This window comes from Capricornis sumatraensis, chromosome 12, assembly GCF_032405125.1.
Source record: "Capricornis sumatraensis isolate serow.1 chromosome 12, serow.2, whole genome shotgun sequence".
In the NCBI taxonomy this organism is placed as follows: Eukaryota; Metazoa; Chordata; class Mammalia; order Artiodactyla; family Bovidae; genus Capricornis; species Capricornis sumatraensis.
Genome location: NC_091080.1, coordinates 78,966,599 through 78,986,756, shown reverse-complemented (window position 1 = coordinate 78,986,756; position 20,158 = coordinate 78,966,599). Strand labels below are relative to the sequence as shown.

Sequence of the window (20,158 nt, the reverse complement as noted above, 5' to 3'; positions counted from 1 at the left end):
ATTGGTTTTAAGAAATAAATAAATAAAAACTTCTTGTCTGTGGGAGGCATTGTATTATATGCTGAACTCAGACTTTTCCCCCTTTTACCTAATCAGAAAATGGTGGCTGGGAAATTAGGCTGACTTGGATTTTTACTTCAAATCCTGTGAAATGCTTTTCCCATTTGTGGCTGGCCCATAAATAGTTTGCAGAGTCAACAGCATACTCAGAGTCCTGCTACCAGACTCAGAGAGAGCCATTCTTGGGGCCCATCTGTGCTAAATGGAAGAGTGGATTTAAGTGCCTTTTCCAGAGCATGGTTGAGATTGCTGTGCTACAGCGTGGTGCTGTTTTGTGAAGGAAACCAAAGCAACATAAAATCTAGGCATTAAAAACTGGAACAGTTTGCAGAGGATGTCACCAGTAAAGCAGAGACCAAGTAAACTCTGTGTGTGTGTGTTTAGGGCTGGGAATGTATCTTAAACTGGCTTATTGTATCTCCAGAAAATCAAAAGCAAGAATTAAAGTAAAACAGTGATGAATTTTCACAACAGAGCAATTGCTGGCTTTCACTGGATGCACCCCTGTTAAGCTTCCAGTGAGCAGGGAACCTGTGTGTGTGTGTGCTCGCCTGTGGCTTTCAGGGAGGGTGATGATGGAGACAGTCTCTCTCTTCTACTTGTGGTCATGTGCCTTACATGCTGTGATCCACACGGTGAATGGGGTCCCAGTGTTGGGTTGACGAGAAAGTAAGCCTCATTCACCAGTAGCAAGTTATAATCAGTCCATGTCCTTTTTCCATTTATGGAGGGTGTTCATACACTTTAGGTTCTGACAGCATCCTTGAGTTTAGTGACTGTTGTTTCTGCAGCACATTTTATAGAAGAAGAAGTTGAGACTTAGAAGGTCAGAAAGCTGCTTATCCTGGCGGCTTCACTGTGCCATTTCTGTTCTTCCCAAATTTGCTAAAGTACAGAGAAGAGAAGCTCCGGCTTCATTTGCAGAAAAGTCCTGCTGTGTGTTCTAGGATGATGCCTGAGGGGTTTAGTGGATAACAAACTCTATGAACTCTGCTTGCTATGGCAGCATCACTTGAGTTATAGGCAGTCTACGTAAGCCCCCCTCCCTACCTCCCACTGATCTGCTCACACCCACTCTGTGAGCCGTGCCCTCCTGACCCCAGTGTGGACTCGCTTCCCTCCTTTACTCTGTGTTGTCCTGCGCAGGCTTTCTTTTCCTTCTCATCCTCAGTACTTACATGCAGGTCAATTTTCCATATCGTTTGTCTCATACCATGAAAAGAAACTCTAGGGACTTTGTTTCTTCATCCCTGAATTCACTGTGCAGAGAACAATGCCTGGAATAGAATCGATCCTCAATAAATACTTCTTGTTATCATGGTCAAATTCATAAATGCAGTGAAAACCTATGGAACCAGAACAAATGAGGTTTTTTTTAATATTCAAGATTATCATATAGTCATTATGAAATATACTCATTGCTGCTCATACAATATTTATATGTAGAACTAAGGCTAAAAGGTTAGGATGGCAGGAGGAGAACACATTTTAAATCTTTTTCTTTTTTCCCTTTTCTGTCTCCATGTAGGATTTACAGCTTCTGGAGGATGGAGATCTAACTATGATAGGAGACCGGGGAACCACACTGAGTGGAGGGCAGAAAGCCCGGGTCAACCTTGCAAGGTAAATGGGGTTTCAGTTGCCATCCTGCCCCTCCTCCTCTGCGGCTCCTGGTGGACGTGAGCATGCAGATCCCGCTCACTGGGTTGGCCTGTGTGAAGCAGGGTCCTGGTCCCTTCCCTGGGCTCCTGGAATGAACATGGAATTGTTGGACACCACTGTGATTCAGAGACAAGACTCAGGGAGTGTGAAGTGTTTTATCCTGATGTCTCTCTGTGTTCCTAGAGCCGTGTATCAGGATGCCGACATCTACCTCCTAGATGATCCGCTCAGCGCAGTGGACGCAGAAGTCAGCAGGCACTTGTTTGAACTGTGAGTTTGCTCCTGTTTCCTATTACTTCTGCTTTCCAAGAACCGATCAGGGAAAAGAGCTCAGGAAAGGCTTTGTGCTTCAAGAGACTCAGCTGGCTCTGCCCTGGTGTCCCTCTCCTCTTCATTCTGCAGAAGATCCATCGTAGAGAAATTTTGATCATGATGAGGTCAAGATAGGAAAATACAGAAGGTCCTTCCAAGGTGTGGAGGACAGTGAAGTCTGTCTTTAGGGAGTGAGGAATAGATGGCTGATTTTCTCCTGCTACTTGCAGTAGAAAACCGGACACTGTAGATGGATTCAGACCCCAGAAATAAGGAGGAAGATTTACAGTTTTTAAATCAGAGAGTGGGACTCAGTAATCTGGTACTTGGCTGCCAATCCATTTTCTTCATCTTTTTTTTTTTAAGACACGTGAGAAGTGATGTTTTCAGTACTGACATAGGGCTTCTGTGGAAAGACCTTGTTGATGCTTATTATTCTGTAGGTTCAGAAACTCTTAATAACGTATAGAATCTGAGAATGATTTCTTGCACCTCAGAATGTCTTCAGACATTGCACATTGCTTCATGGATACTTAAACCCACAATGTATGGGTAACTTGATTGTGAAACTAGGTATCTAGAAGGAGAAGGCAATGGCAGCCCTCTCCTGTACTCTTGCCTAGAAAATCCTATGGACAGAGGAGCCTGGTGGGCTGCAGTCCATGGGGTCGCTAAGAGTCAGACATGACTGAGCGACTTCCCTTTCAGTTTTCACTTTCATGCATTGGAGAAGGAAATGGCAACCCACTCCAGTGTTCTTGCCTGGAGAATCCCAGGGACAGGGGAGCCTGGTGGGCTGCTGTCTATGGGGTCGCACAGAGTCGGACATGACTGAAGCGGCTTAGCAGCAGCAGGTATTTAGAATCTGGCTGAACTCCTGACTCTCATGTTGTGTTTCTGGAATTTGTTGTTCTTGTCTGTTGTTGAATTTGTTGCTCTTGTTTGGCCACTGAACCTCTGAAGTAGAACAACTCTGGTTTTCTGTGTATGTGTCCAAGTCACGCTAACCGAGGCCTCTGGTGGAGTTTAGACTGACCTCTTTGAAAGCTTCATGAACTCACTTTTTCTGAAACAGTATCTGCATCTTCCCCATGGTTAGTTAGTTCCCTTGCTGCTGTTCACCTTGTTAAAGCCAGTGAGCTTTCCAGCTGCACTTATTAATGCCCTGCTGTATGCACTGAGTTAAATTCCCTTACAGATGTTACTGCACAAAACCTCTTAGCTTATAAGGAGGACAGTGCGCCAGGAGAGGGAAACGACCCGCACTGGGCAGAAAAAGGAGACTTGGATGCTCAGCTCTCATTCCTGCCTCTGAGGAACCTGTCTTCTTGGCCTCTGATAGCATCCACCTTCCTGTGTCCTCACGTGGGCTTTCCTCTGTTCACGTGCCCTGCCCTTCTGTGTTAGGCTCCTTTTCTTCTGGAGATACAAGTCAGATTGGATTAGACCTAGTGTCGTTAGGGGTAACAATTATGTCTTTAGAGGCCTTATCACCGAATTCTCAGGTGTCTGCATTTGAATTGGCGGGGAAATGATTGATTTACAGCAGAGCCAGAACTGCAAAGTAGAGAGGCTTCGGCAGAGTCTGCAGATGTGAGAGAGAGAGACGTGTGCGGAGCGCTGAGCTCTGGATACGAGGACCTGGGATTCCACATCCGCTAAGCAGGATCATGGGGCAGGTTCTACCAAAGTCTGTGTGTAGCTAGTGCTTAGTTTGGGATGATGAAAACACTCTGGAGACAGACGGTGTTGATGGTTACACAGCAGTGTGAATGGGCTTAATACCACTGAGCTGTATGCTTAAAGATAGGCAAAGTGGTAAATTTCATGTTATGTACTGATATGTTTCATTTACCACAATAAAAAGGGACTTCCCTTGTAGTCAGTAGAGAATCCACCTGCAATGCAGGAGGCCCGGGTTTGATCCCTGGCTTGGGAAGATCCCTTGGAGAAGGAAACGGCACCGCTCTCCAGAATTCTTGCCTGGAGAATCCCGTGGACAGAGGAGCCTGGCAGGCTACAGTCTGTGGGGTCGCAAGAGTGAGACATGACTTAGTGACTAAACCACCACCACCACCACCACCACCATGATAAAAAGTGCAAAGAAGCATTAAATTGTTCAGAACAGGAGAGCAGGGCCTGTGGCATTACTCCCAGCTGTGTGGTCTCATCCGGCTTTCCCACCCTTTCCTGATTGTGACCTGATGGATTTTCCCATAGAGAAGTGCCTTGTCATCGGTTTGGTAACAGGATGCAAGTGCTGTAAGCTTCATTTGCCATTCCTCACTCCTGGAATCATTGGCAGTTCAGCCTGTCCGTTCCTCTTGTACTTATCACAGAAGTTCTCAAAAGTTCTCCTTCAAACACAGCAGTTTTTTTTTATAGCTCTTGGGTTTAATGACCTTGGATGTACACTTGATAGAAGCAAGCTTGTTTGGATTGTTGTTTGCCGATCAGAACCACATTCTCTGGGGAAACTTAGGGCAGGGAGCACGAATGCAATTTAGGAAATCACTCAGCAGCAACTGAGGATGTTCTCAACGAGTTAGAAAATTGGATGGAACAACATGCTATGAGAGACGGTGATCGTGTCAGAGCTTAGTAATGGGGAGTGTTTTCTATTAAAAGTGAGTGACTCACACTTCTTGCCATTAACAGTTTCCTCTAGTCTTGAATCTATATCCAAGGTGATTCAGGTTCATGAGTTTTACAACTTTATGCTCTGAGCATAGTGGGTTCTATCAGCTAAGGTGAGGAGCCTTAGATGAACTGATGCAGTCCTAGCTGTGTCCTGCTGTGGATCCTGATGTGTTTCAACCCCACATTGCCAGACCCCTGTAACCCTAACCAGGTCTTCATGTCTGTCCTGATCGGATTCTCATGCTGCTGTCTCCGCAGCTCACCCTCCCGCTCCAGCCCTTCACAGACAACCCCACCCCCACCCCCACCCGTTCAGGAAGCAGCTCCAGGTCCTCAAACAGAGAACAGGCTTCTCTGCTGTCTGCCCACTCGGTGTCCAGCTGTGCTGGCTCTGTGGGGGTCCTTTCTCACCCCTGTCTGTCTGTTCACACTGGTCCCTCTGTCCTAGAGCCAGGGAGCAGTGTGCCAGGACCCAGAAGGAAGGCCGAAGGCGGCCCTGCCACTCCCTCCCGCTCCTCCAGGGGGCGCCTGTGCCCTTTGTCTTCCCACAGCCCTCAGTGGGTGCACTTGACCATTTATGAGTCCCCTCACCCTCCATGCGCTGTGAATGCAGGAAGGCGCCTCAGCCCTGCGTGTTCAGTTCCAGGACCCCTGCACCTGCTGTGTCTTCTTCCAGGATGTTTCCCCAGAGAGTCTCAGGGCTCCCTTGTTTCCCTGTCTAAGACAGCAGCCCCTCTTGCTTTCCTGCAGAGCACACATCACAGCCGCATAGAGCATTTGCTATACTCATTCAGCGACTCCCCTGTATGCAGTGCTGAGAATTCTTTGCTGTCTTGACCTGTGGGTGTATCCATGGCATTCGGGACAGTGCCTGGTACCTCACCAAAGTTTGTTGATTGAATGAATGAAGATAGGGACTCTCTTTTTGTTCATATTTGATCTACTCTACTACGGGATTTGTCCGTTCTTAACACAGCTCTTGTATAGGAATAATTTTAAAGAATTTATCGCTGAGTCAATTTTTATGATATGTCTTAGAAATCTTTGCTCTTAAAAACTTGGAAGATTATTTTTCTAGAGATTCAGAATAAAAGTCTTATTTAGGAATACATTCCTAGCCATCAAAACTGATCACTTTATTGTGCTTATTTATATTACCTCATCTGTGATGGAATGTCAGGAAGGAAACCTTTTAAAATTTGTGGTTAGCACCATCATGGACCTACCAGCCCATCTGCCTTCAATGATTAATAGCAGGTAATTTTTGAATGTAGCCGAAAATTCCATTGAAACCTGAAAAGGTATGCTTGGTCAAGAAATTTAGCACGAAAGCTGAACTAAGACTTGTCAGAAGGTAAAAATGAATCTTCTTTAACTTAATGAAGTGGTGGCATATGTGTCTACATCCCCGGTCTTCTGATCACAGGTCCAGTGTCCCCTTAGGACTTTTCTGTCCTGTGTCCAAAGCACATGACAGCTCGTGGTTAGAGAGGAGTAGGGAAGGGGGCTGACATTTACTGAGCGGATTGGTGGTTTGATTTCTTAGAACATGTGAGTGGGTTGTCATTGGCGTTGTTTTGAGATGAAGAACGTGAGGTTGAGTCGCTCATCTGACATCAGGCTCATGAGAGGGACTGAGCTGCAGCCTGCTGCCTCCAGACGCTCCATCTGACTCACTCACAGGCTGAGCTCTGGTCCAGATTCCTGAGTTTTGCTCTGCAAGGGCCTCAGGCTCCCAGAGTACCTGCCTGGAGCCCTGCCCGTGGTCAGCAGGGCCTATTCGTTTTCACATTGAGGGAGTTTTCAGTGCAACTGAAGTAAGATTTACTTCCTGGACAGGACTGGGAATGTTGTAGAGACTAATAAAGGCCACACTTGCATTCATTTTCTGTCTAATGTTACTTAGGAAGAAATATCTATGGAAGGGAGTATGGCTAAGGTTATTGAGAAGATATGACTTTTAGGGTGGTTAATATGTACTTTATAAAGCAACATCTAAGAAACTAAGGAATATGTATGTATATTTCTGTGACATCAGTCACTTCTCTCATTCTCAACATAACAATAAAATAATTACCATTTTAATTTAGTCAACTTTTGAAATGTCAATATTGCTCCACTGTTTTTCATCATGAAATATGTAAATAATTGTTAAGATCAGTTTTAGGAAAAACAACTTAGCAGCTGATGCATGTTTAGCTAGACTGGTTTGATTCAGACTTGTTGCTGAATAATTTGAAGTCCTAGTTGAATTCATCACTTTGTACTTAATTTGTATTTTTATTCATATGAGTATTTGAACTACAGATCTTTGCTGTCTTGTCTTTGTCTCATTATGTTTTCAAAATGTATGCTTACAGTTTGGCTGACTTCCACTAATGTGTTTTTGCATTCTGTCCCTTTTTCATTTGTAGGTGTATTTGTCAAGCCTTGCACGAGAAGATCAGAATCTTAGTGACTCATCAGTTGCAGTACCTAAAAGCTGCAAGTCAGATTCTGATATTAAAAGATGTAAGTAATTTCTAGAAGTCTCTGGAATTGCTAGCACTGCGGTGTGTTGAAGGCCAGGCTGTTCTGCAGGTCATTCTGCTTGGATTTGTGGCAAAGCCCTCTTAGCTTTCAGTTTTCTGCCTTCTTCTTACTACCCGGATCTCTTTCTGTGTCTGATACATGCAGGAGCCTATGCAGAAGGAGAATAAGGCCCTGCCTACGTGGGGCTTGTTTTGAGAAGACAACCTCAGGTTTAGTATTGAGTTGGCCAAAAAGTTTGATCAATTTTAAGCAACAGTAGAAGACTTATTTATCATTGTTGCTGAGAACTTTATTGAAGAATATATTCAGTTTTTGAACTTTTTGGCCAACTCAATACTGTCAGAACGACCAGTTGTCTACTGGTGAACACACCTGGATGAGTTGGGGACCACCCTCACAGCTGATTTGATACCTCCCTCACAGCAGAGAGGGGATGGCTGCCCCCCGGAATTGTTAATACTTGGTTGTTGAGTAAAATTGCTGTCTTTGTGCCACTAGTGTTTCTGAATGCATCTTACTAAGTAGAAAGTTGTATGCAGCTTTCCCTAAACAAGGTAGATGCACTTTGTCTCCCAGGTGAGGACAAGATATACTGTATATCCTGAATCGTTTGCTTGTTCTGCAGTATTAAATGGTCCCCAATGGCTTCACTGGGTTTCTCCCAAAGAGGGGGTGGTCCTAGCCAGGATGCTGGGCCACCTGACTTGCCTTAACCAGAGCTGCCCTCCTTTGTTTTGTTTTGCATCCTGGGGTTTTTCCTCATATTTTGTTCACCGCTGAGTGAATCAGCTGAGTTTTGTTTCATATGGTGAAAAAGAAGAAATCCTCTGCAGCTTATTTTATGTAACTTTGTAAATGAGGGACACTGCAATGGTGTGTCACACAGTGTTCCAAGAAGATGAGTAGACTGGCTGTAGCTTAAGCAGTTGCCTGATTTGGGGAAGATGGGCCGCTTGTGATGGGTTGTGCCTATGTTATCCTCGGATTTAAGTGCTTTGCTTCTGGCTTAGGTTTTTGACTGTGGCATACCAAGGAATTAGAGCATCCCGGTCTTATGACCTCCTTGTTTAGGTAGATTTTCTGGGGGAATACTGAATTTTCAGTCGAGAACTTCCTGAGTTTGTGGGGAGGTGTTAAAGACTATGAAGACATAACTCTTGGATTCTTGTGCAAGATCATTTTCTTCAGGCCCTGTCCTAGTCAGACACGTGGTACTGTGGCAGTGGGCAGCAGAGACTTGTCTAGTGACCCTTACCTACATAGGCGTGCCAGTGCCCACCTCTGTGCCAACAAATTTCTTTCCCCGAATATCCTCCCCATGGACTTTAAAAAATTTTCTTTTTGTCTCATGAGGCTTCTCTAACTTTCCATGTTGTCTTAAGAGATTGTGCTGATCCTCCCACCAAATTCTGTATTTTGTGCTTTCCTAAGTGCCCAGCGGACTCCATCTTTAACACATGAGCACGCATTTCTTTCATGTTCCCAAACCTTACACAGGGTTTGGCAGAGAGCACAGTGCTCACTTCTGTTCTAGTTGAACCGAACTTGATTTGTCCACCAGAAATTCAGACCTCAGGATCATTTTCTTACAAACATCATAATTTAATATCGGTTTACTTCTCTTGATTAGTGCTTAACCATTAGCACTAGTCGTAAAGAACCTGCCTGCCAGTGCAGGAGACATAAGAGACACAGGTTTGATTCCTGGGTGGGAAAGATCCCCTGGAGGAGGAAAAAGCAACCCACTCCAGTATTCTTGCCTGGAGAATCCCATGGACAGAGGAGCCTGGCGGGCTATACAGTTCATAGGGTAGCATAGTGTTGGACACGGTTAAAGTGCTTTAGCATGCATAACACGCATGTATGCATGATAGGTTAGTATTATCAAATGAAAATCCATTCCTCTCAAATTTTTTAAAAATCATTTGTTTGAAATAAAACAAAGATGAATATTTTTAATGATAGATGGTACAATTCACAAAGAAGATAGATATCATAAATGATTAGACACCTTAACCACAAACTCTCAAATTCTTTATTGCTGTTTTAGGGCAAAATGGTGCAAAAGGGGACTTACACTGAGTTCCTGAAATCCGGGATAGATTTTGGTTCCCTTTTAAAGAAGGAGAATGAGGAGGCTGAATCATCTCCGGTTCCAGGAACTCCCACCCTGAGGAATCGTACCTTTTCCGAGTCTTCGGTTTGGTCTCAACAGTCTTCCAGACCCTCCTTGAAAGAGGCCACTCCAGAGGGCCCAGACGTGAGTTTCTCATCCTGCAGCATGCCCGGGTCTGTCACTCTTGGTGGCCTCATGGACCTTCAGTCTGCTCTGTTAATGACATCTGTGTTCCAAAGAAGACACCAAATTTCCACGGCCTTGTTCCATGAAATTGGTAGAATTAGAACAGCATGCAGGGAGCCAGCCTGATTCGGCTTCTCCTTTTTGGTGTAGGATGGAGACAAGTCCTGTTTGCACTGCTATGACTTGCATGATGTATGTGGTATTGACAGGGGAACTCTTGATGTTACCATAGTTAATTGTATGTGCTCTGGTGGACCCCGGCTTCCCTTATTCATCCAGATGGTTAATTTCCAGAATCCCTCATTCCTAGCCTGCTATGACTTCATTAAATCAGCTGCTTTTGCTTTATGTTGGAATATTCTGACATTGCAGGTGACTGATGGCATTGTTTTGCTTCATCATCAGATGGTCTGTGACAGGACACTTCTGTCACAAAGGAGCAAAGCACCCGACACACAGCAGACACTTCGGAATTTGTTCCCATTTTCCTTTCTCATTTTTCAAGATGTAGAACAAATTAGTTGGTGGGGCTTCAGGGGGCGGGGTTAGGGTTAGGGTGCCCCCTTTATGTTGTTATCTCGCATATACAGTAGGCAGCAAACCTTTGGCCCATGTGACTGTGTAATATATTCTAAATCCTACAGACAGAAACAGACAACTGCACTAGGTCTCCTTTAAAATCACCTAGCAGTTTTCTCAGTATCCAGACTCTCATTGTCCATACCCAGGATTCTGGCTGATTCTGATGAGTATTCACAAGAGTCTGTCAAGTTCCACACTCAGGAACCACTCTGTTGTCATTGAGAGGCACACATAAATTACATGGATACTTATATATCATTTCATGTATTATTTTGGAGAAAACATTGGCATTTATGCTTTAATCAGGTATTCTGTACATGTGCGGTTAATCATGCTGTTTATTTAAGCAAAGCCACCTGAAAATGAGTAGCATTTTGCAGATGACATTTCCTTTTTTCTAATAGATTTCTAGAGTTGGCATGGCTGGGTAAATGCACACATGGTTTGTCTCAGTGTTTCCACACTCTTCTCTCTCTGTAGGATCTTACCCTCCTACCAGCATATGAGTTATGTCTATTTCACCGCAGCTTTGCAGTGGAGGTTATTGTTGATTTAGGGTTCATTATTTAAATTTTTATCTCTCTCTGCCTTTCCTTCCAAGACCGAGAATATACAGGTCACCCTAACTGAGGAGACCCGTTCGGAAGGAAAAGTTGGTTTTAAGGCTTATAAGAATTACTTCACAGCTGGTGCTCACTGGTTTATCATCATTTTCCTCATTCTAGTAAACCTTGCAGCTCAGGTAAGGAAGGATTTTTATTTTTATCTTTTTCCATGGAAAAACACCCTCTTGTTTATTTGATTAAACAAAAATAAAATAAGGTACAAAGGAATAATTTTTACTTTGATTTGTGCCCTAAGGCTGATATTTTTAATACTATTTATACTGTGTTTACCTTACTGTAATATTATTATTTTTTAATATGTGAATTAAGAGATTTATTTCAAATAACTGGCTCATGAGATTGTGGGATCTGTCTGAGTGAATCTGAAATCAGAAAGGCAGGCCTGCAGGCTGGAACCTCAGGCAGGAGCTGAACCTATTGTCTTGAGGCAGAATTTCTTCCTCCTCCAAGAAGCCTCAGGTTTTGCTCTTAAGATCTTCGACCGAGTGGATGAGGCCACCGCAGTGTTGAGGGTGACCTCCTGTAAGTTCTGATGATGGATGTGACCCTCACCCACAAAATACCTTCACAGGAACATCTGAACTAGTGTTTTGTTGAATCACTGGAGACTGGTATGGCCAAACTGACACAGAAAACTGGCCGCCACAGTACCTATTAAGCTTTTATCCTTTGAAAAATCCTGACATGTATATAAATACTGTGTTTTGCAGTCCACTGGGATTTGCATTGAAGAGTGTTATATGTGCAAAGCAAAATAAGTGAAGCTTGGTGGTGGTGTGTGTACATGACAGATTCTAGAAATAAACAATGTCTTTTAGAGATATTAAAATGTAGCATGCCGTCCCCTGACCTGTGGTCATCTGGGGTGTGGGGCTTGGCACAGACCTGAACCCAAAGGACCGTCTCCATTTTCTGGAGCCTTTCTGTCCCCCATCCTTGTGAGCGAGGTGTGAGGCTCAGTGATGTCAGTGTGTGAATGACTGTTGTTTCCTGCTCCAGGTTGCCTACGTCCTGCAGGATTGGTGGCTTTCATACTGGTGAGTGATTCCTGGTCTGACCCAAAGTGTTGTGAAATCTACACGAACCTCGCTTTTCCACAGAGTCGGTGGGGAAGGAGGGGGCTTATACAGCCTCTTATTCTGACTCTCACGTAGTTTCCCTGAAGAAAAAGTAAAGATCCTGCTGGTGGCGTGTGACCCTCCCGTGATCCTTAGCAGCTTCCGCACAGACAGTTCAGAGAGCTGAAAGTCATGATTCAAATTGAAATTTTTTTACGGTAGAGAAACACAGGGCCCTGTGAGCTGGGAAACACTTTGCAGCATAAATCCTGTCTCCTACATCAAGGATAATTTTTTTTTATATTTACCTAATTGTATCTATCGTGTAATCTTTTTTCTTCCCTGTTCCCTAGGGCCAATCAACAGAGTGCCGTGAATGTCACTGTCAATGGACAAGGAAATGTAACTGAGAAGCTCGATCTGAACTGGTACTTAGGAATTTACTCAGGTAAAGTTGAGTCATCTGGTCTATTATCCGAGAGTCTGAGTCGCTTACAATGAGCCCATGTGAGTAACTAGAGCTTCCAGGAGTAATTCAGTAATGTCTTAACAGATTAAGTTTCTGAGCCAGCCGCATTTATTCTGTGAATTAATTAGAATAATTATTTTAAAAATCTGCTAGAAGAAAAGAGGTTGAATGAAGACTTTTAATTTGCTCTGTACTGGATTTTGGAAGTTAAACCAGCATTGCATATTGAGAAAATCAGCCACTGGAAATATGTGACTATTGTCTATTCTAATAGGTAGCTTTAGCTAAATCTTATATCATTTTATGGATGTGTGAGGGGATTAGAAACAGATCCCCACCTTATGGTTCAGATTGTTCCAATTCTTTCTGAATGAAACTTGGCTTTTATTGACCTTGGTTGAAATCCTCTGGCAGCCAGGGTCCCAAATAAAAGCATTACTGCCTCACAGGTGTGCAAACTCTCCTTCGCCACACTGCTCATCTCTTGGGCTTTACTAATTACTTAAGGCAGAAGCTAAACAGGGAGAAATCCAGTGTGTGGGCATTAGGGTTCCTTCTTCTTTCCTGAGATCACAGTGTTATTATGTCCATAACTGTGTGATTAATTTAACATCTGGCTTGCCTACTAATATCAACACAGCTCTTTGTTTTCACACCAGTGCCTAGAATATACGTGGCATTGCATACTTTTAAAAGGAAATCCTCATCTAAAATTTTAAATATTCACACAGGAAATATACAAGCTTTCTGCAAAGATAGAGTGAGTTATCCTTGTAAGAACCCACTCATTGAAATTTTCTGTGTATTTTGTTGATCTTTTGCTAAGAACTCTAAATCCATTAGCTATTTACCTTCTGAATTGGTGGACTATGGGGGCTTGAAGGAGGAAGGTGGGGGGTTTATGTTATATACTCATATAGGATGGTGGGCTAAGGCAATTGCCTGTTGATGGAGCCGAGAAATTTGAATAGCTTTCAGAATTTAAATACTGAAATTTAAATTTCAGAATTTAAGTGTCTCATCAGAAGGCAATAAAGTACTTAATGGAATATTTATTACAGAAGTTATCCCCCCTCTGTTTAGCATTGTGAGTTCAAAAGATGTTGGGAGGGTATTCTAATTTTTATATGCATAGTGGTACTCATTTCTATCATTAACAATGTAATTTAAATGCTGATGTTCATTTATATTTATAATTTGTATTTTCCTACACTTCAGTTAGATTTTTTGCTTGCAAGTTTATGTGGTATTTTTATACTCTTTAAAGCTACTTGGGTTTGTCTATAAGGACATGATAGTATTTCTTCTGTTTCCTATTCATTAACATGCCGATACCAAAGCTTTTCACCATTTTAGATTATGAGACGTTGTAATTATTAAGAATTGAAATGTGAAGAAGACTAACAACTTTTAAAAATTCTTCTGAGTTTTATTGAAACTTATAATTGGATTAGGAAATACTGGAATGAAATTTTATTTTACACTTCATTTCTTTCCCCCTCATGAAGTTTATATTTAATGAGAGGAAAATAGTGTTTTTTGTTTTCTTCTTTTTAAAATGTATGTCATGAATGAGTTAAACTCTTCTAGAATCCAGATACTTGATGGGGTAAGGATATAATATCTTTAGAAGCTGCTTGGCATGGCTTAGCCTTCTTGAATCAAAGGCAGAGATCTTGGGGATAATGATGTTTCTTTATTTCAGGGTTAACTGCATCCACTGTCCTGTTTGGCATCGCCAGATCTCTCTTGGTATTCTTTGTCCTTGTTAGTTCTTCACAAACTTTGCACAACCAAATGTTCGAGTCCATTTTGAGAGCTCCAGTACTGTTCTTCGATAGAAATCCAATAGGTAAGTCAGACACCAGATTTTAACAGTAAGTGTGTCTTGTTATCGTACTTAATTAACACCTGATTCCTTTTTTTAAAATTTAATTCTTTTTAGCACCAAAAACATTTTGTATTGGGATATAGCCAATTAACAACGTTGTGATGATTTCAGTTGAATAGTGAAGGAACTTGTAAATATGTCTTGTTATCATACTTAATGCCTGATTACTTTTTTTAATTTTATTTTTTTTAACATCAAAAACATTTTGTATTGGGGTATAGCCAATTAACGGAGAAGGCAATGGTAACCCCACTCCAGTACTCTTGCCTGGGAAATCCCATGGATGGAGGAGCCTGGTAGGCTGCAGTCCATGGGGTCGCTAAGTCGGACATGACTGAGCAGCTTCACTTTCACCTTTCGCTTTCACGCATTGGAGAAGGAAATGGCAACGCACTCCGGTGTTCTTGCCTGGAGAATCCCAGGGACGGGGGAGCTTGGTGGGCTGCCATCTATGGGGTTGCACAGAGTCGGACACGACTGAAGTGACTTAGCAATAGCCAATTAACAGTGTTGTGATAATTTCAGGTGAACAGTGAAGGAATTCAGCCACACATATACATGTATCTATTCCCTGCCAATGCCTGATTACTTTTGACATTTGAGTTGCTTGGAAGAAAATCTCTGTGCATATCGATCCATTTTGTACAAAAAACTTTGCTGATATTTTTGTTCCACCATGGTATATCTGAATATAAGGGCATATAAACTTTTATTCCACTTTTGTATGAGTGCGAAAATATAGATGTATGCTCACTTTGCAGAATGCTTTAAGAGCTGATTCGTGTGGCAAATGAACCTCTCTACATTCAATGCAAACATATTTACATAGTTTGTGCTTGTTGCTAAAACACAAGCGGTGTTACACATTTTAGCTTGGTCTCTACTCAAACCTTGTTACACTGAATCTCTACTCAAGACAGGCTATGGGGCTTTTTCTTTCATTACCGATGCATATCTAGGATCATAGCGCTTTGGCTTGTGCCCAGAGTATGAGATTTACCTAAAATGGTAATGAATAATTAATGAACATCCAAGATTAATTTAATGTAGATATCCTCTTCAATTAAAATAACTGTATAGCTTATAGTGGAGTTTTGGTAACATGTAAGAGGCTTTGTGGTATATACGTAGTAGGTGGATGCTCAGTAGTAAGTTGCTCATGCATGTCCTGGGAGGTTTCCCAGTGTTTGGTTACTCCACCTTGAGGCCTTCAACCTGTCTTACTTCAGAATGTAGCCTCCTGAGCTATGTTTCCATGAAGAGGTGGTTCATCAGTGGATGGGTCCACTCTGTCTAGTTGACTAGACTTGTGCTGAGGCCTGGGGTGACTTTGTTTCTGCAGGTGATGATTGACAGGACTTGTTGAGGCAGGGAGGTGGGCTACAGAAAGGACAGAAGTAGCCTTGGCCTGGCCATCAGCTAGCCATGTGACCAAGGCCAAAGGAAGGTAGATCCATTGGGCAGGCAGATCTCAAGGGAGGATGTTGTCGGTCTTGGTTTTGAAGTGTGGTTTGTGGAGCCAACTGCCTGGGTTCAATCCTGGTGCTAGTTACTAATGGTCAAATTTTAATTAATACTTATCTGTTGGTTACTCTGTGTCTCAGTTTTATCTGGAAAATGAGATGCTATTCCCATACTTGGCGGAATGTCGATACTGTTAGAATTATGCAGGTGAGTACATTCACAGCGTTTAGATCGAAGTCAGGGCCTTATGATTCTTTGAGTCAATGATCACATGCTATGTGGGCACTTCGTCTCCTGTGAAATGGGAATAACTGCTGCCGTTCCTGTATCACTGTGTGAGGATTAAATGAGGCTGTTGGTGCAGCGTCTTGTGTAGATTTATCCAGCACATGTTTCATCCAAGCACTGGGTGGAGCACAGGATGGTATGCTGCAGAGGCCTGTACAGATCTCGTCTTACTATAAAGCTGTGGAGACAAAGTAATTGGAGGAGTCCGTGCTGTTATGGTTGTGGTGTTGCTCCACTTTTCAGTTAATGTGAAAATTACAGTCATAACGTTGGAAGCATGAACAACCCCTGTAGGCTTCTCCAGATGCTGGTTAATTAATTATTTAGGGATTTGGGCCCAAGCATAAATCTTCAAATCACTCATCTTACTGCAGCTGGCGCACTACGGTGTATCTTGTCTCCCTGTCCTGTGACTATTAACAGGACCTGATTCCTTCAAGAAAATAGAAGCCCAAATAGTTCTCCAAAGACAGGCCTGCCTTCCCCCAAAGGTTTAGGAGCTACGATTTATTTATTTACTCTGTTAGTAGAGTAAAACTTTTTTTTAATGAAAAATTTTAAGTGATGAATTTTAAACTATTGTTTGAATAAAAATTTTTTATACTTTTTATACTTGTTTTATCTTGCTCTTCTTTGGAAAAACAAGTAATGTGTAAGAATTATGCCTCATAGTTGAGATTATTGATTATGTGTACCCTAATAGTTATAATATTTTTTTAAAAAATCCCCTTCTACAGCAGAGAGACTGACTTGCTCAACTTGTTGCTTCTGTTTTGATTTTTTATTTCTTGGCATGTAGGGTCTTGCTTGGCTCCCTGATCAGGGATCAAACCCACAACCCTTGTGTTGGAAGATGAAGTTTCAACCCCTGGACTGCCAGGAAGTCCCTCAACTTCTAAGTTACCTTAAATATCTGGGTTTAATTCAACAAAGTTCCCAGCATAAAATTGTGGGTGATTTGATTTCTAGTCTGTTTCCCCTGTAGCATGTAGTGATCACAAAGTGTGTATCTCTCCAGGATATCCTAGGGGGTCAGTACATTTCCTAAGATTTCAGGATCCTGACAGCCACCCAGAGTTAGAAAAGTGATGAAAGGAAGGGCTTTGGGCTTGGGATGGTGAAGTTGGAAACTCAGAGAGAGGCCCATCAGGTCTGCGCCTTCCCCAGTCTGCCTGGATTTGTACTCACCTCACCAGAGTTCCCTTGTTTCTACTTGTCTCCAAGCCCACTTGTGCCAGTGGGTTCTCAATGACCCTGAACTGGATGGTCACAAGGCCTTGTACATTCATTCATTGGTGGGCCCACTCTAAATGTTCTGTTTCCATTCTGATGCTTCATCCCAGATCTTCATGAGTTTTGCTAGACACTAGGGGAGTAACTGGTTGTAACTGCACTGGGTGTGCTAAGAACTAGGGTTCCATGGGAAGTTGCTGAAAACACCAGTTGCTCAACCAAATTTGCAAGTTCCCTTACTTTCATTGTATTTATCGTATTCTATGAAGGAAGGAAGCGTCAGCCTAGAAAGTGCGTGGTTTCTCTGCCTACAGTTTAACATTCCAGCAGTGCTCCTGTGGCTACTTTCTATTTTGAACATATGTTTTGATGCATGAGCTTTACTTTGTTCATATAATGTGATGCTTCATTGCCTACTGGAGCTTTATTATCTGTGTGTGGCCTTCGAATGGCAAAACCAGGTTTCATTTTTTCCTTTTCTCTTCCTTTTCCCTCCCGTTATCTCACCCATCTCTTTGTTTCACTTTCTTCCTTTGACGTATTTTGGTAATGGTGTGTGAGTGCTAAGTCGCTTCAGTCCTGTCCGACTCTTTGCAACCCTATGAATTGTAACCCGCCAGGCTCCCATGTCCATGGGATTCTCCAGGCAGGAATACTGGAGTTGGTTGTCATGCTCTTCTCCAGGGGATTCCCCTGACCCAGGGATCGAACCTACTTCTAAGTCTTCTGGTACCACCTGGGACACCCCTCGGTAATGGTATTATATGTTGACTTATTTAGTTCTTAAATTTTTTAAAAAACTAATTTTATTTATTTAGTTATTTTTGGCTGTGCTGAGTCTTTGTTACTGCTTGTGGGCTTTCTCTAGTTATAGCTTGTGGGGGCTCCTCTTCCTTGTGTTGCACAAGCTTCTTTTTGCAGTGGCTTCTGTTGTTGTGGCGCACAGACTATTAAGCCTGGGCTCAGGAGTCGCAGCCCACAGCTTGGTTGCTCCGAGGCATGTGGGATCTTCCTGGACCAGGGATCAAACCAGTGTCCCCTGAATTGCAAGGTGGACTCAACCTCTGGACCACCAAGGAAGCCTCATTAAGTGTTTTTTGAGGTTGTATTTTTAATGAATGGACTATATTTATATATTTTTAATGTGTACTTATTTATGAATATATTTTTGCTGCATCACGTGGCATGTGGGTTCTTAGTTCCCTGATCAGGCATTGCAGCCACGCCCCCCTGCATTGGAAGGTGGATTCTTAACCACTTGACCACCAGGGAAGTCCCACTTGCTGTGTGTGTTTATTAAAGAGCTACAAGTTTTCAGGAGCCAGAGCAGACACTTCTTGCATGTTTTGATTGCAGCTGGGTTTGAATAGTACCTTTTGGGCATGAGGGCCACGTTCCTGTGCTATTTGTCATGTCCACATCTTCCTAGCCAACCTTTGTTTTCTGTCTCTGAAGTCGACGTTGACTTGCATCAGATCTTCATACTCGGGTAACACAAATCGCAAGTCAACAATAAGTCATTTCTGTTAAAAACCCAGATTTTGTTTCCCTTGTGAGGACAAAATTTGTTTTATTTTCTACATCTGGCACAAGAGGGCAGCATGATCTACATTATTTCAGGGATATACTATAAAGGGCACCTTACTGCAAAATCTGGTTGTTTTTATCCTAAAGCTTTCTTGGAAATTCTATTTTTATGGCCTGAGGCTCTGTATTCTGTAGTGTTACAGTTTTTAAAAGCATTGTTCAGGTTCATTAAGTCTGAAACATTAAACTCTTTTGCTGTCCTAAAATAACTAGCCATTCAAAGATGGTATTTGGATTTCTTAATTTATATGGTTTACCCTAGTAACTGAAATAAGCCACTGCTGACATGTTTACTGGATTTTATTTTCATTCCTAAAGAGTAGAATATGATCAGTTGTGTGGAAGATATGATCAAGCACTTTTCATCCACGCAGTCAGAGTTAGCAGAAATATTTTATCTTTATCAAGTGTCTAAAGTTTCACCCTTTGATTTGGAGACAAGATGAGAAGATAGTTGTCCTGTTTTTTCCTGCCTAATTATTGTGGCAAAACACTTGGCTTAGAGCTTTGCGTGTAATGGATTCCAGATAGATATTTGTTGATTTCCTTTCTACTGGCTAATTTGGCTTTAAGACACTGAGCCACAGTGTCGGTAGACGTTGTGTATCTTCTCTGAGGAAAATGCAGTCAGTTGGGTTGTGGCTAGTATGTTTGTTTCACACGACTGACTTTTGTGCTCTGTGTGTGTGTGTGTTAGTTATTCAGGGTTTAAAAAGTGCAAATTTATATATATATATTTTTTTAGTAGATCAAGTTAAGTTAGAGCTAATGCACTGTAAAAAAAATTCACTAATTTCTTTTGTTATTTTTATTCTTCTGGGAGTACTACAGTTTCAGAGTACTTGTAATTTAGAACAGAGAAGGCAATGGCACCCCACTCCAGTACTCTTGCCTGGAAAATCCCATGGATGGAGGAGCCTGGTAGGCAGCAGTCCATGGGGTTGCTCAGAGTTGGGCACGACTGAGCAACTTCACTCTCACTTTTCACTTTCATGCATTGGAGAAGGAAATGGCAACCCACTCCAGTATTCTTGCCTGGAGAATCCCAGGGACAGAGGAGCCTAGTGGGCTGCCGTCTATGGGGTCGTACAGAGTCAGACATGACTGAAGTGACTTAGAAGCAGCAGCAGCAGTACTACGGTTTAAGAGAAGACATATTCTTTTATCTTCCATAATGAAAAATCTGGAATTGCCCTAAGTATTAATATTTCCTACTTGACTGCGTGGGAGATGAGGCTCTGTAAATTTCACCCATGTAAAATACCGAGAACAAGGAATTGAGTTTGGGGCAAGGAGGAGGAGGGGTGGTCATGGTTTAAATGATTGCTGTTTTTTAAATCTGGAAAGGGACTTATTAGCCTCCACTTCAAGTTGCTGATGAACTCATGAAGTAGTGGAAAGTAAATTGAAAGTGACGTGCTGAGCTTTTTGTACTATTGAGAATAACCATCT

At 42.4% G+C, this 20,158-nt stretch overlaps 1 protein-coding gene across 3 annotated transcripts in view; it reads left to right on the top strand.

The window, feature by feature from the left end:
- The window catches only part of LOC138089276 (ATP-binding cassette sub-family C member 4), a 186,382-nt gene that overhangs the window by 81,128 nt on the left and 85,096 nt on the right, over positions 1–20,158 (top strand). For 2 of the 3 annotated variants that reach the window (XM_068984711.1, XM_068984708.1), the window contains 8 exons: positions 1,589–1,683; positions 1,906–1,992; positions 7,089–7,185; positions 9,257–9,466; positions 10,692–10,832; positions 11,716–11,753; positions 12,128–12,222; positions 13,949–14,095. In XM_068984711.1, the coding sequence (XP_068840812.1) occupies positions 1,589–1,683; positions 1,906–1,992; positions 7,089–7,185; positions 9,257–9,466; positions 10,692–10,832; positions 11,716–11,753; positions 12,128–12,222; positions 13,949–14,095 (910 nt within the window). The remainder of the gene's footprint in view (positions 1–1,588; positions 1,684–1,905; positions 1,993–7,088; positions 7,186–9,256; positions 9,467–10,691; positions 10,833–11,715; positions 11,754–12,127; positions 12,223–13,948; positions 14,096–20,158) is intronic. The other variant, XM_068984710.1, reaches the window with a different exon arrangement.